Below are 14,918 nucleotides of genomic sequence, written 5' to 3'. Positions count from 1 at the left end.
GTGAATATCCTTTGTATTAAAGTGACTAAACCAGGGGTGGGCAACCCCTGGCACACGTGCCAAACATGGCACGTCAGTAACTTTTGCTGGCACGTGAAACCCTCTCTTATAATCTCCTATTTACAATTTTTTTCTTAATATCGACTTTTTTATTTTTCAGATAAATTCAGTGTAGGTGCATCTTAGATAAATAAATAATTTTACATAGCATGTATACATTAAAAAATAAATGTATTTTTCATCATCATATACTGTGTTTTTGTCATTCGAATGAATTTTATTATTTCTTCAAGGTTCTTCACATATGTACACCTTAAGAGATATCAAATAGGCGTAACATGTTCTCAAAAAATTAGGATTGGCACGCAGAAGAATTTTGAATCAGAGATTTTGCTGGTTTTGGTACGCACTCACAAAAAGGTTGCCCACCCCTGGACTAAACTCTTGAACAAATATTTCATTTATGATATGGGAGTAATTGTCCAACTTCAGAAATTCATATTAAGGCATGGATTTTATGAAAGCAATTTTAAAATTGTGAGTTTTGAATTTCACTCTAAAAATACACCAAAGGTTCTTTTTGTTGGAACAGTTATACTTCTAAAGCTTATAAGGTTTTTAATTTTTAGATGATTTTTTCTAAACATGAGCCCTAAAGATTGTTATTCATTATCAAACAATTATAATTATAGGCAATGCTACCCAAAGTTGAAGTCTCAGCCATCTAAAATTTTGAATTTCCAATAAAACTTCATCAGCAATAAAATTACAAGTGTTTTCTGCTGAAAAAAAATAGAAAAGTTTAAAGATTACGGCAAGAAAAGTCTTTGTTCAAATTTTTGTGTTTGGTCTTAGGAGGATATTGAAGGTTATTGGAGTGTAGGAATTCCAAGAACTTAGCTTATGTATGAAATAAAAAGAAGAGAGAAAATAAGAAGGAAGGGAACAGGAACAAGAAGCAATAGAGTTCCTTGATCAAAGTCTCTGGGGGATTTACACTACCTAAACTACTGAAGTTACGAAACAGACATTTCCCAATCTTGCTCAAGCCTCTCAAACTATGTCTGTCATATTTTACTTTTACATTCTAATCTAATTTTAGGACAACTTGTAGAAAAGCAGAATAAATATTTAACTTTAATTGTAATGTTATTTCATTCGTCTTATTTGCTTTCCTTTTTTTCTTGTTTTCCTTTCAAGAATGTGAAATCGATGCCAGCTCCTCCATGTGGGTTTATGTTTTCCTGGGGAACCTTCTTCGTGGAATTGGAGAAACTCCTATTCAGCCCTTAGGCATCACCTACCTTGACGATTTTGCCAGTGAAGACAATGCGGCTTTCTACATTGGTAATGCCCACCTCATTTATCTGGTTTTCTCCACTCCATTCTAAACTAAATTGGATGTGGAAGGCTTTTTACTTCATACCCAAATCCTTTATTCAGTTCACACATTTCTGAAGTCCACAGTCAGGATTTGAATAGTAAAGAAACTTCAAATATTGGACTCTGTTGCATTAAGGAAAGAACATCAAATTAAAGGAAAGTAATTGAGCTCCAAGGCAATGATATATGACCTTGTGTAAGTGTCTTCACAGACTTCATGGACTGCAGAAGCATGCAGGTGACATATTTATATGTCAGAGAGTCAGTCCTCATGTTATTTTCTTACTAAGAGGTAATTAATGGCTTATAAGTGTTCATTCTTCTTCCAAAGCTAAGAAGAACTTATTTCCTAATTCAATGAAGTTGAAAAATTGACAAATTGAGTACACTTAAATAAAGACTTTATGAAATATTTTCAGTTACTAACCAGTTCTCATTCCACATGTCTTGTTTAAAAATTTTATTAATTTACAAAAGCAAAAGTACTTTATTATTTAAGTTTATTTATTTATTTATTTATTTATTTGGTGCAGGTTGTGTGCAGACGGTTGCAATTATAGGGCCGATCTTTGGCTTCCTGTTAGGCTCATTATGTGCCAAACTGTATGTTGACATTGGCTTTGTAAACCTAGGTAAGGAAACGAATGTATTGTTATTTGTTCATTTGTTTTACTGCAATTTTATAATGGGATGGGGTAGAAAATAGCAATTTGACTTTTTATAAAATGATAGGATAGTAATCTTTCATAAAATAAATAGAAACCAACAAAAAATTTTGTTAGTAAATCAATTAGGCACCAGACGGGACACAGGGATTATTCACTTCAAGAGCTGACCTGTGTTAGGATAAATGTGGGCCTCATGTTTCCATAGCTATTAGTTTATTTCTTTCCTTGTGAGGTGGACCCCCTGGAAACATATAGTATTTTTGTGTAAAAGAATTCTAAGAAAGCAGTTTGAAAAGTATGCTATTTTTTTTAATTCTGGAATTGCACTTTGAAATTATTGTGTTAAAATAGAATGCAAAAGTCTTGTACCAGTTGTTCTTCTTTAATCACATAAAATGCAGGCATATTCCAACATATTTACCTAGTTATTCCTTTGTTAGTTCATTCACCTCCAAATTTTACTTGACAGCTACTGATCCCAGGTGTGATTGCATCACAGTGAACAAAATAGCTGAGCTTATTGACTCCTTGAGTTTTACAGTCCAGTCACAGACTGATATAGACAAGGGATTGGAGGTGTGATGAGTGGGACAGAGGAAAACGGTTAAGGGGAAGCAATGAAGAAGTAGCAATAAACCTGTATAAACATTTTACCGAGTAGAATGTAGTGGCTATTGAGCCTAGATGTCAAAAAACATGTGCTTTTTTTGTTGCTCTTAAAGAGGGTGGTACAGGTAGAGTATAGTAATATGTTTTATAGGTTTTTATATTTAAGAAAAATAACTGGTTAAAAAAACTGTATCAATTCCCACCTTTTAGTCCAATATGGTATGATATGGTTTTATTTACACATGCAAATCTTGCTTCAGGCCTATAATAGCTCTAAGTATTATTAATAGTAATCATCCTATTAATAAAAGAAGGGTAATATGCAAATTGACCATAACAGTGGAACAACCAGAACGACCACTCAGCCAGTCACTATGAGGCGCACTGACCACCTCTCAGTCCCGATTGCCTGATGGCCGGCAGGCTCCAATCGCCTGATGGTGAATGGAGAACTGGAAGTGGGTGGCAGCGGGCGGCAGGGCTGGCTGTGGGCAGCCCAGGAAGATGGTCCTGCTCGCAGGCCAGGCCTGGGGACCATACTTGCGCATGAATATCATGTGCTGGGCCTCTAGTAGTTTAATAGATAGCATTTATAGTGCTTTAGACTAGATTTGGGCCATGGGTGCAGGATATAACTTTTTCTTTGAGAAAAATCTCAGACCTTCAATTTGTAAATCAGGAAATGGTGCTGATGTGACATAGCTGGCAGAAGGTTTTGGACCCTCCTAACTCTCTCTCACATGTCACTTTCCCCCTGCCACAGGCCCGGGGGTCCCTCTGCAGAACTCCAGAGCAGAGTTTAGAAACCCTGGGTTCCCTTCGAGTATTTAGACTCTATATTTTTAATCTAAGGAACAACAAAATAAATCATCATGCTCTATCCTCTTTCCTTCAAAAAGCATGCTAATAATGTTCAGGTTAGAAAAAGTAATGCGTGAATTATTGGGTATTTTGATAATGTGACTGAGATGATGCTAGGATTTTATTTTTTTTTAAAGGCTTATTTCAACATATGAGCTTTGCTGTATACACCACTGAACAATCCTGTCTCTTTTTCAGATCACATCACCATTACCCCAAAGGATCCCCAATGGGTAGGTGCCTGGTGGCTTGGTTACCTAGTTGCAGGAGTCATAAGCCTTCTTGCAGCTGTGCCTTTCTGGTGTTTACCAAAGAGTCTCCCGAGACCCCAAAGTAAGGAGGATTCCAGTCCCTCCTCTGAGAAATCCACGTTTATTATGGGGGATCACACAGAGTACCAAACACCCCATAGAGAAAAAGCAAAAATAATGGAAATGGCAAGAGGTGAGCCAGATTCTCCTTGATGTTGAAACATGTTCAGTTTTTCTGTTCGGACTTTATAGGGGTTCTATAAGTCATACCCTCTCTCCTTCTTGTGTTCATTAAAAAAAGTGAGAAACTATGTAGGAAGCAGAAATGAAGATTTAAAAGTCAGGATTATGCTCTATGTCTAGCTCTCATCCTTGACTTGTGCCAACGACTGGATATGTATAGTGTGAATGTGTCCCACACTGTAACTGCAGCTGATAATATGACAATGGGACTCAGCCACCTAAGCCCTGCTGCCATAGCTATATCTTCTGCCAAGTGTCACTGTCTTTGACCACTCCATGTTGTTTTTGTCTTATAGATTTTCTTCCATCGCTGAAGACTCTTTTAGGAAATCCAGTGTACCTCTTATATTTGTGTGCAAGCACCGTTCAGTTCAATTCTTTATTTGGCATGGTGACATATAAACCAAAGTACATTGAGCAACAGTATGGGCAGTCATCTTCCAAGGCCAACTTTGTTATCGGTATGCTCATCTTCCTTCATGCTTTCCAATAGGCACTACCAGCTGCATCCTGTTAACTCTTAGTACCTTTAGAAAAAAATGTTCCAATATTTAGACTGTAGGTAATTTATGGTATTTTAGATATGAAGAAAAAAAGCGAGTAAAAATAATCAAGCAGGATAAAATATTTAGATAGTCTGTGGTACAACTTTCTAGCAAAAAAATGTTCACAACTACGGGTGAATGACCATGAAAATATCACATAGATCACATGCATTTTATGAGGAGACTAGAGGCCAGGTGCACAAAATTAATGCACGGGGGTGGGGGCAGGGGTCCCCTCAGCCCAGCCTGCACCCTCTCCAATCCAGGACCCCTCAGGGGATATCTGACTGCTGGTTTAGGCCCAATCCGAGAGATCCGGCTTAAACCGGCAGTTGGACATCCCTCTCACAATCCTGGACTGCTAGCTCCTAATTGCTCACCTGCCTGCCAGCCTGATCACCCCTCACTGCCTCTGTGTGCCGGCCTGATCCCCTCTAACTGCCCCCCGCTGCTGGCCTGGTCTCCCCTAACTGCCCCCCACCAGCCTGGTCGCCCCCAACTGCCCCCCTGCCCCCAACTGCCCTCCCCTGCAGGCCTGGCAATCCCCCACTAACCCCCCTGCCAGCCTGGTCACCCTACATAGCCTGCTTGTTCAGTCATTTGATCATCCCTCACTAACCCCCCTGCCAGCCTGGTCATAGGCAGCCATCTTGTGAGGACATGAGGGTTAATTTGCATATTACCTCTTTATTATATAGAATTCTTAATAATGGGTATATGTCTTTCCAGTGCAACCAAAATCTCATAACAGTGGACATTTTACCTGAACACTCTCTACAATTATAAAAAGGGGGTATTTATACAGTTAAAGGTGAGCATTACAAAACAAAGTTTGTATTTATTCAATCAAAGGACTTCTGGTTCCTGGCATTTGAGTTATTTAAAGGGGCCATGTTTCTAGCATGGCAATCCAGTCAAATAATGAGAAAGATATTCAAGGGCATAAAATAGAATGAAGAACAAGAATCTACAAATACATGAATACCACCCTGCAAATAACTGGATACTTTGAAAACCTGGATTAGTTACTTTAGTTTTAATTTAATGCTACTGTTTCAAGGCATAAAGTATATTCTGTTTTTTTGAACATACCCCTTTATGGTAGGAGACTGCAATAGTCTAACATAACTGACTCTTTTTAAAATATTTAAAGAATTGCTCTATGTATCTGTCTCTGAAAGAAAACTTGGGTGGGGCGGTGGGGGAGGTGCGTCCTGAGCTTATTTTAGGTTATATAATTTTTCTGTAACAATCTAGGATAATGGGCACTTAGCAGATGCTAATCTAATAAACTCTGTTTAGACTATTCTTCCTCTAAAGTGTAAGTGTTCAAACTGTATCACAGACTTGTAGTTTCAACATTAATCAGTTCAAATTAATTTAATTTTATTATTCAACATCTCTAACCTTTTTTTATAATCTATAGAATGGTGAAAATAAATACATCATTTGGTTAAAATAAAGATTTAAAAATGTAAAATGTACCACAAACGTACATAGCTGTCATATAATAAATATTTTTTCTCTTCTGACTTATTCCTTTCTCTTTTCTCCTTTGGGCTATGGATAATGATCCTTTTTGTGATGAAATATGGTAGAGGCAATAAGAAAGCACATTTTCTCTCTACTCTTGGAGAAGGCATTTGACATGACACAGAGGAAAAAATAAACTGAAATTTCCCTATGTGTTCAAAGGCTAGCTGTTACAATGACAATTTATTTTTGTCCTACATATTTTTGTATGTTTACCATATTCTCTCTAAAGTTTAGAAATAGCATTTTTTATGTTAACTACTTTAATTTTGCAAGGAAAATAAACAACAAAAAAATGTTTCAAATTCAAGGAGTAAAGAAAATGTCATAAAATGATTTTGCTTTTTTTAATTCTGTGGTTTTTAAAAATTTTCCATTGCAATTTCAGCTGAAAGAAGTTTGAATAGACAATTGAATTTTCCATTTAAGCCTCTCTATTACTATTAAGCTGCATCCATGAAAATGATTTTATCTTTTATCTCCTTCTTAATACACAGATAGTAATCATTTTTGCTGACTTTCTTAGAAATTTTTAATTAAATAAGACAGTTTCCAGTAAACACAATACATAATCAATGATGATGATGATAACCTTAGAGGCATCACACAGAAAAGGAAAAAATAATATAATTACTTGGAGAAAGGTGCTTACAATAGAAAACATTAATTTTTGGTGACTAGGCTAACATAGCAAATTTAATAATTATATTATGATGTGTTCCAGAATTAGGTAAAGTTATATTAAAAATCTGTGAGATGATGGAAAATAATCTTAATCTGTGAGAAAAAATACCCAAGAATGATATTATGCCCAAGAATAACAGCTAACTTCACTTCTTTGCACCCGAATGGCTGTAAGAGTGTGAAAAGTCCCATAATCTTTTTCTTGCATTTTTCTCTCTGTAAAATTCAAATCTTAATATTTATGTATTCTAATATTAGAATAATCGTGTGAAGGTCCATTATATAATATGGAATTTTACTTCACTAGGAGAGAAGCTCTGAAAACATCCCAAAGTACTGTGATTATAACTCATTACTATTTCACCTTAATGGCTAAGGCTATCATACATCTCTATGGGAATCAAAGTCTCCAGTTTATGTGTTAATTATACTGACCATCTCAAAACGTTTAATACATCTCTCATAACTCTTGTTTAGGCCAGTAACAAAGAATAGGTATTAAATCTGAATGGGTGAGATGAAATAACAACAAAGTAGCTGAAATTTCTTTTAGCTTTACTGACTGGGTAAATATATTAATGCAAAAGAAAATACTTGAAATAAATTGCAGATGTTAGTGTAAATTGAAACTAGCATTTTCATTTAGAATATTTAGATGATAACTATTTTAAGGTCAACACATTGTATGATGTAAGTGTAAAAAGAAAAGTGAGTAATGATGAAATCAGAGTAAAAGTTGTATTTCATTAAATGACTTAAAATACCAAAGATGAAAGAAAAGAAGCTTTGTGAGGCAAGAAGTACATCTTATCTGATATTCAGGAAATTTGCCATCAACTTGGTCCAGCACGGACAGCTTATAGACGCCTAAGGAATTGGAAAGGGAGACTCGAGCAGATAGTGTATTTGAAAATGTCCTACTTATCTTTTTTGGAATCTGTTATAATTTAATCATCTTGAAATATGAGAGTTAACATATCCAGAGAAATGTGATAAATGAATAAACTTAGTTTACTCAACTAAGTTTAGTTATGTAGGACGTTATTTTGTGGAAAACTGTCTGAGCAAGGAACACGGGATCCTATGATGAGTACAGTTCTTGCTTTGAAGGTTAGATGGGAGGGTGAGAAGTGTGAACCAGACAGGCTAACAGGTCATTGTGATAAATACCAAGGCTGCTGCCTAGGGGACCCTGCAAAGGGCCTCAGGCTAAGGGAAAAACAAGTTTTTTGGTGACTAACTTGTGCACCCTGATTCCAGATGAGTCACAGGGCTGCTGGGGGCAGTTTTAAATACTCTAATTAGGCAAAGTCCTGAGTCCTCCGGAAAAAAAGACCTTGATCTTGGAATCAGAAAAATATCTCTAGGAGAAGGTGTCGATACAACGAGGGTAAGTCAAGAGCAAAAGTATAAAAAGGCATTAAAAGATGAAATTATGAGAAGAGGGGTGAGGTTTTGGAAGGACATTGTATCCAACCAAGTACATATTTTGTGCAGAAGGACTTGGAGGCAAGAGAACACATGGAACTTCCTGGATGTTTCAAAAGAGCACAGGCCTCTAAAAGGTCAGTTAAAAGATGCAAGTCCTAACTTTTAACAATCCACTCTGAGAGAGCAGAGCCCTGAGAATAACCCCATTTCAATTCTCGGACTCTTCTAGGTCAGATAGGGAAGGGAAAGGTCAATGGAACCCAGCGCCATCATGGAGCTACAGAACAATGGGTATTCTTAACGCTCTGACACCTTATGTCCAGGTGTGAGCTTTACTTGGCAAAATCAAACAAAATCCTAAACTCATTCTCTGAATGTTTTCGTTCAGAGCCTGGTTTTCAGGAGGTTTTTTTTTTTTTTTTTTCGTTTTTTTTTCATAAACCTCTTTCAGGGAATAGAATTGAGAGAGAGAATAAAAATGTACCCTCTTTTTGCGTCAATCTTGGGCCTTTGAGAAATGATGCAAAACCAAGTACTATGTATAGGTAAAAACAGGGACTTAAATGAGATACAGCAAATCAAGACAGTGCTTAGTTCTTGGGAAGGAAGACAGAACCTGAAACAGAGAATCAGCTTTATATATTCGCTATTTAAAACAATCAAAAAAATTGGAAGAAAATATTAGCATTTATTAACTTGGGTCATGAGTAACAAGGTTTATTGTATTATTTTCTATTATCTGCTCTCTTAAAAAAAAAAAGTAATAATCAGGTGCCTCTTAGCTCATGTTTGGCTCTTGAGGGGCCCATATGCTCATCTCAGCCTCTTTGCCAAACCCACAAACCTCTGTTCAGCTGGGGAAGCAAAAATTAACATCTCCTCTTTTTGCAGTTTCACTAATTTCATGATCATGCCCCTTCAAGGTGGGTTGATTTCTAATGTGATCATTTTAATGTTAACTTAATGTACAATCAAAGCAAAAGAGATGAAATAAAATGCCCTTATTGTCTATTAGTACAGGATGAAAAGATTTTTAAAATAAAGTGCTAAGATATGTAGCAAAAGATTGTCCTGTATTTGCTATTTTAGTTTCTAAGAAAATTATTTCAGAGACTGGATATATAAATCTAAAAAGAAAGAAAGGGGGGAAAGCAAGTTAGTTTGCTTCTCATTGAAATTTTGATTTAATGATGTGTCATCGGGTTGTGAGTCAGAGGCAGGAGACTCGTGATCATTGTTCACCACAGCAGCTGCTGTGCTCAAACCTCCTTCGTTGTCCAGGATTTCTACAAGCTTCTGCCCTTCTCTCAAAAGCTCAAGGTAATGTGGACATCAATGATTAGTGTGTACACAATATAAAAAGAAATTCTAAAATAGTAGAGAAATAGCTGATTGTTGAGTGCCAGATTTCTGTTCTCTGGCATTATTTCCCAATTTAAAATCCAACCAACACAGCACCAAAGGGCCCCTTTCTCTCTCTTTTCTGACGTAGAGGTGTTCCACTCCCCCATCACAGTATTTTATCTTTGTGAACCTAATAGACTAGAATACGAAGAACTTGGCTGAATAATATTTTGTGTCAGATACTGTGCTGAAAGCTTTCCTGTCATTCAATCACTGTTATTAGCTCCATATTGTAGGTGAGCAGACAGGTTTAGAGACGTTCAGAGAATCACCTGTAGTTACACAGCCATTAAGCTGTAGAACTGAAATCTAAACACAGGAAGTTAGGACTCCAGAGTCCAAGCTTTTAACACTTTGTTAGACCTCTTCCTAGTGTAGTTTTTAAGCCACATCTGTTTGATGACTAAGGAGGTTGAACGTCTATTGATCAAGAAAACTGCCTCCTAAACCCCTTGAAGGAGAGACAGTATAACGTAGTGCTGGAAAGCACAGAACTTGACATCAGACGCCCTGTATTCCAATCTGTTGTCACCATGACCACAAACAAATTGCTCTCTGAAGTGAAAATGATAATATCCCTACCTCCTAAGGGCATGGTGAAGAGTAAATGTGATTAGATAAAATATTGAATGCTTAGCTGAGTGGCTGGTACATCATAAGCAAATAATAAATATAAAAGTAATCAAATATACATTATTTTGTTAGGAAGGATACAAAATCAAGAGTTGGGTCCTCTTCTTGTTGTATTGATCCCTTTAGTATTATGAAGTGGCTTTCCTTATCTCTTGTTATGGCCTTCACTTTGAGGTCTATTTTGTCCGATATAAGTATTGCTACCCCAGCTTTCTTTTCCTTTCCATTTGCCTGAAAGATATTTTTCCATCCTTTCACTCAAACAGATTGTCAAACTGCAGCGGGAAGGCCGGGGAGGGTTGGGGGGCAGGAGGCAGGAGGGTAAGAGATCAACCAAAGGACTTGTATGCATGCATATAAGCATAGCCAATGGACATAAGACACTGGGGGATAGGGGAGGCTAGGGGACTGTCTAGGGTGGGGGAGTGGGGAAAGGACACATATGTAATACCCTTTGTAATACTTTAAGCAATAAAAAAAAGAGTGAAATGGAAAAAAAAAAGAGTTGGGTCCTCAAAGAAAATAAATTTTAGGGGAGCCAGAAAATAGAACAAATACTTTAAAAAAAAACTCTCTGCATTCCCTGTGCCTATTATTTTTTATGCACAACCTTAAAGAATATTAATAGTCACCTAGCTGCTACTTGATTGTACCTGTTAGACCTAGATTGGGCCAGAAACACATTGATTCATTCAGTATTAATTGACTTCACATCTTATGCTAGACACTGTGTAGTCAGAACTCTGAGACTGTGCTATCATGAAACTATAATCTGGACATTCATCAAACTCTCTTTATATGTGCCAGCAGATGATAGTAAATGAATATTTCTGTAACAAAAAATGACGAAGTCATCTGATAGTGTGTCATGAACTATTGCACAGTTTTGTATCATCCCTTAGAAAGTTTGTGTGAGTATACTCAGATTTCTTTCAGAGATTCACAAAATGATAGATACATTTTTTTTCTTGTTCCTCAGGGCTCATCAACATACCTGCAGTAGCCCTTGGAATATTCTCTGGAGGGATAGTAATGAAAAAATTCAGAATCGGTGTATATGGAGCTGCAAAAATCTACCTGGGAGCATCAGTCCTTGGGTACCTCCTATTCCTTTCCCTGTTTGCCCTGGGCTGTGAAAACTCTGCTGTGGCAGGATTGACTGTCTCCTACAAAGGGTATGTTCACTCATGAAATAATCTGAAGAGATTGGCTTGCTTAATCAAATTAATTTTTCATAGAGTTTCATAATAAGATGATTTGATTTTTAACTATCATCACCATGGAAAGGGGATAATTGTTCTATTGTTCCATAACTGATGATATTTATGACATGAAAGTTATAATTGTCACCAAAATCTGTCATCTCTTTTGAATTTGAATGTCTTAAAGAAAAGTAAAAAAAAAGCTAAACCTACATCTTACTTTAGGGCAGCAACCTGATAGTGGACAATTCAAACCTTGAATGTTGCCTCTTCCCATTCTTAGTGAAAAGACATTGTATGGGTTATTTAATAGAATCCAGCTTCAATTTTCCATTTATAAATAGAAGTAATTACTGCCTTTTAAGGTTTTGTAAGACTTAAGCAAGATAGCATATGTGAAAGTGGCCAGTATTGCCTGGCACAAAATATATATGCCATTCATGGAAACAATTGTATTTTTTTTTCTTTGACCATAGCGGGGAATGTCTCCATGCCACCCTTTGGGGTCTCTGTTGTATTCAAATCAGATAAAGTTTCAGGAGACAATTCTATTCCTCAACCCAGTGACCCACATGGCAGCTCTCTTTAGTTCTTTGCAGTTGGCCAAGAGAACTTACTGATACTCTCAGGCCTATGACACCCCTATGGGTGGGTGATTAAGTTTCTTGGCTTCCAGAGTCTGTCACTCATTTTTTAATAGTATATTTTTTCAGTTGTACAACATAGTGATTCAACATTTATATACCTTCTGATTTGATCACCATGGTAAATCTATAAGCATCTGTCACCCTACAAAGTCAGTATTATATAATTGACTATATTCCCTGTGCTGTACATTACATCTCTGTGACTTATTTATTTTAACACTGGAAATTATTACCTTTTATTCTCCTTCATCTTTTTCACCCATTTCCCACCTCCCTCCCCTCGGTCAACCATCAGTTTGTTCTCTCATCTATGAGTCTATATCTGTTTTGTTTTGCTTGTTCATTTCTTTCTGATGGAGTTTTTTTTTAGATCCCATATACAAGTAAAGTCATATAGTATTTATTTTTCTATGTGTGATTCATTTTACTTAGCACAATTCCCTGTAGGTCCATCCACATTGTCAGACACGACAGATTTCATTTCTTTTCATTACTGAGTAACATTCCCATATATCTCACATTCTCTTTATTCATTCATCTATCGATGGATATCTAGGTTGATTCCAAATCTTGGGTATTATAAATAATGTTGCTATACACTTAAGGGTGCTTATATCTTTTACAATATGTGTTCTCATTTTTCTCAGATAAATATCCCTATGTGGAATCTATCACTCTTAAATCTGGGTCTTGAAGAAACTATTTTGCCTTCTCTTCAAGAGTCCTTACAATCATTGTCTTTGAACATGAGTTTCCAGAGGCAGCTCTTATTATCCATCCACCTACCTCTACATTGTTGGTTTAAAAAAATGATCGAGCCACTCCTGTATTCCATGCCAGCCTTCCTGATTGCACCTGCCTGACCGACTAGAAGTACCTGTGGCTCAAAGGTCAATGCTCCTAACATTACTTTCTGTTTCCTAAAGGTTCAGCTGCTTCTTGCTTACTGCTTGCTTTCCCACTCCTTTCCTATGCTTTCTTCCAAGCTGACCTGTCTTGTCTCCATTTTTCAATCTCCATCACCTTCATTAACTCAGTTTCTCCTATTGTCAAGGGAACATCAGTTATACTTTTGTTATCGAACATGTACAGAAAAATTAATGAATGCAAAGTTATTATACTCTGCTTCTGGAAGTTATCACACTAATGTTAGACTTCCCTAAGTGTAGCATCACCTTAGTAACAGTCAGCAATGTAGATTAAGAACAATAATTATAAACAGGAATTACATGAAGGTTCTGGAAAGAGTAGAAGTCTTGTGCTATCTTTATCCCTATAATCCTCATAGTAAATGGACAGTGGTAAAGTACTTTGTATTTTTCAATTTACAAAATATCTTGACTTTCAGTATCTTCCTTGTATCCTCAAAACACCTTGTAAGGTAAATTTTGTTATTCTTGTTTAAAGGAAATTAAGTTTAGAAAGGTTAGTTTGCTTCCTCAAAGTATAATAAATTTCTGCAACGCCATGCTCTTTGTAAGACAAAAGCAACACATAAACAGACAAGAATAGCAAACTTTTGAAGTTCATGTTAAAAATATAACATTTTAGTATAAAATATTTATAATTATCTATACTATAAAAGGGTAATATGCTAATTAAACCAGACATCTTCCAGATGTCTTACCAAACAAAGCCATGGTGGCAGGGGCTGAGACAGAGGCGGTTAGGGGCGATAAGGCTGGCAGGGGAGGGCAGTTGGGGGCGATCAAGCAGGCAGGCAGGCGAGTGGTTAGGAGCCAGTGGTCCTGGATTGCGAGAGGGATGTCCAGCAGACGGACATCCCCCGAGGGTTCCTGGATTAAAGAGGGTGCAGGCCAAGCTGAGGGACCACCCTTCTCCCACCCCCATCCCAATCCCCGTGCACGAATTTCATGCACCAGGCCTCTAGTTTTATTATAAAAATATTTAGAATAGAACATAAAATGTTATTAAATTAATAGAAAATAATATATTTATTGCATGAATACTAGCCCTTAAAATTACTCATCTTAAAAGATTATAACTGCATTGAAATAATGCCATCATTCTTTAAAACATTCTAAAACTCTTCTTTTGCTTTCAGAAATATTCTCAACAATGGCACTGAGTTAGCCTATAAGAGTAGCTTTGCTATTGGAAGCAACCAAAAAAAAAAATTGCAACATCACTGGGGAAATCTGTCCCCTCCCAGCTTGACTATTTTGAAAGCAAATTTCATTTGAATATAAACATCCTGGCATATTTGATAAAACTCATAATTACAATTTTAAACAACTCCATTGGCAACACATCCTTCTTAAAAACCACGTGTGCAATTAGTTTCTCCATCAAGATTGCCCTGGGTGATAAATTTAACCTACCTTCATTAACATAAAATAATTGGCTTTGTAAAATACAACCTGCTCCCCAGGGGTCCCCCTGAGTCACTGTGATTCTGGACACTCAACAGGAACATTGTCAAGAACCTTTAGATGATGTAGTGGAAGGGAGAAAGCTGCTTCTGCAATAATGAGAATAAATCTATTGTGAGACAAGAATTTAGAATCCAGAGACTTATAAGGGTTACAATTTGTTGCCGGGAGCCAGTCCATCCTTGCTGTTTCAAGGGACCTGGCATATATGGCATACTGTTCTTAATATGTTTGCTCACCTTCTGGGCACTATGTGTTTTAACCAAGGTCACCTCTCTGAGAAAGGTTGTTTCCCCAGGTAGAGATTTTCCCCTGAAGTTAGGGAGAGAATAAAACCTCTCAACTAAGTGCCAGGTGGGTAATTAATCTCTTTAACTACGAACAATCATGCTTAAGCTACATAACCTTTACTCCCTGGATCCCAGCAGCCA

The 14,918-nt window shown here is 36.8% G+C and overlaps 1 protein-coding gene across 1 annotated transcript in view; it reads left to right on the top strand.

Annotated features, from left to right (window-relative positions):
• Positions 1 to 14,918, top strand: part of SLCO1C1 (solute carrier organic anion transporter family member 1C1) — a 68,908-nt gene that overhangs the window by 18,028 nt on the left and 35,962 nt on the right. Inside the window, exons 6-10 of the mRNA XM_006773156.2 lie at positions 1,201 to 1,347; positions 1,917 to 2,015; positions 3,720 to 3,965; positions 4,312 to 4,476; positions 11,225 to 11,420. Of these exons, the coding sequence (XP_006773219.1) occupies positions 1,201 to 1,347; positions 1,917 to 2,015; positions 3,720 to 3,965; positions 4,312 to 4,476; positions 11,225 to 11,420 (853 nt within the window). The remainder of the gene's footprint in view (positions 1 to 1,200; positions 1,348 to 1,916; positions 2,016 to 3,719; positions 3,966 to 4,311; positions 4,477 to 11,224; positions 11,421 to 14,918) is intronic.

The sequence above is a fragment of the Myotis davidii genome, unplaced genomic scaffold (genome assembly GCF_000327345.1).
Source record: "Myotis davidii unplaced genomic scaffold, ASM32734v1 scaffold346, whole genome shotgun sequence".
NCBI classification, from domain to species: domain Eukaryota; kingdom Metazoa; phylum Chordata; class Mammalia; order Chiroptera; family Vespertilionidae; genus Myotis; species Myotis davidii.
This window is presented reverse-complemented; position numbering and strand designations above follow the sequence as displayed.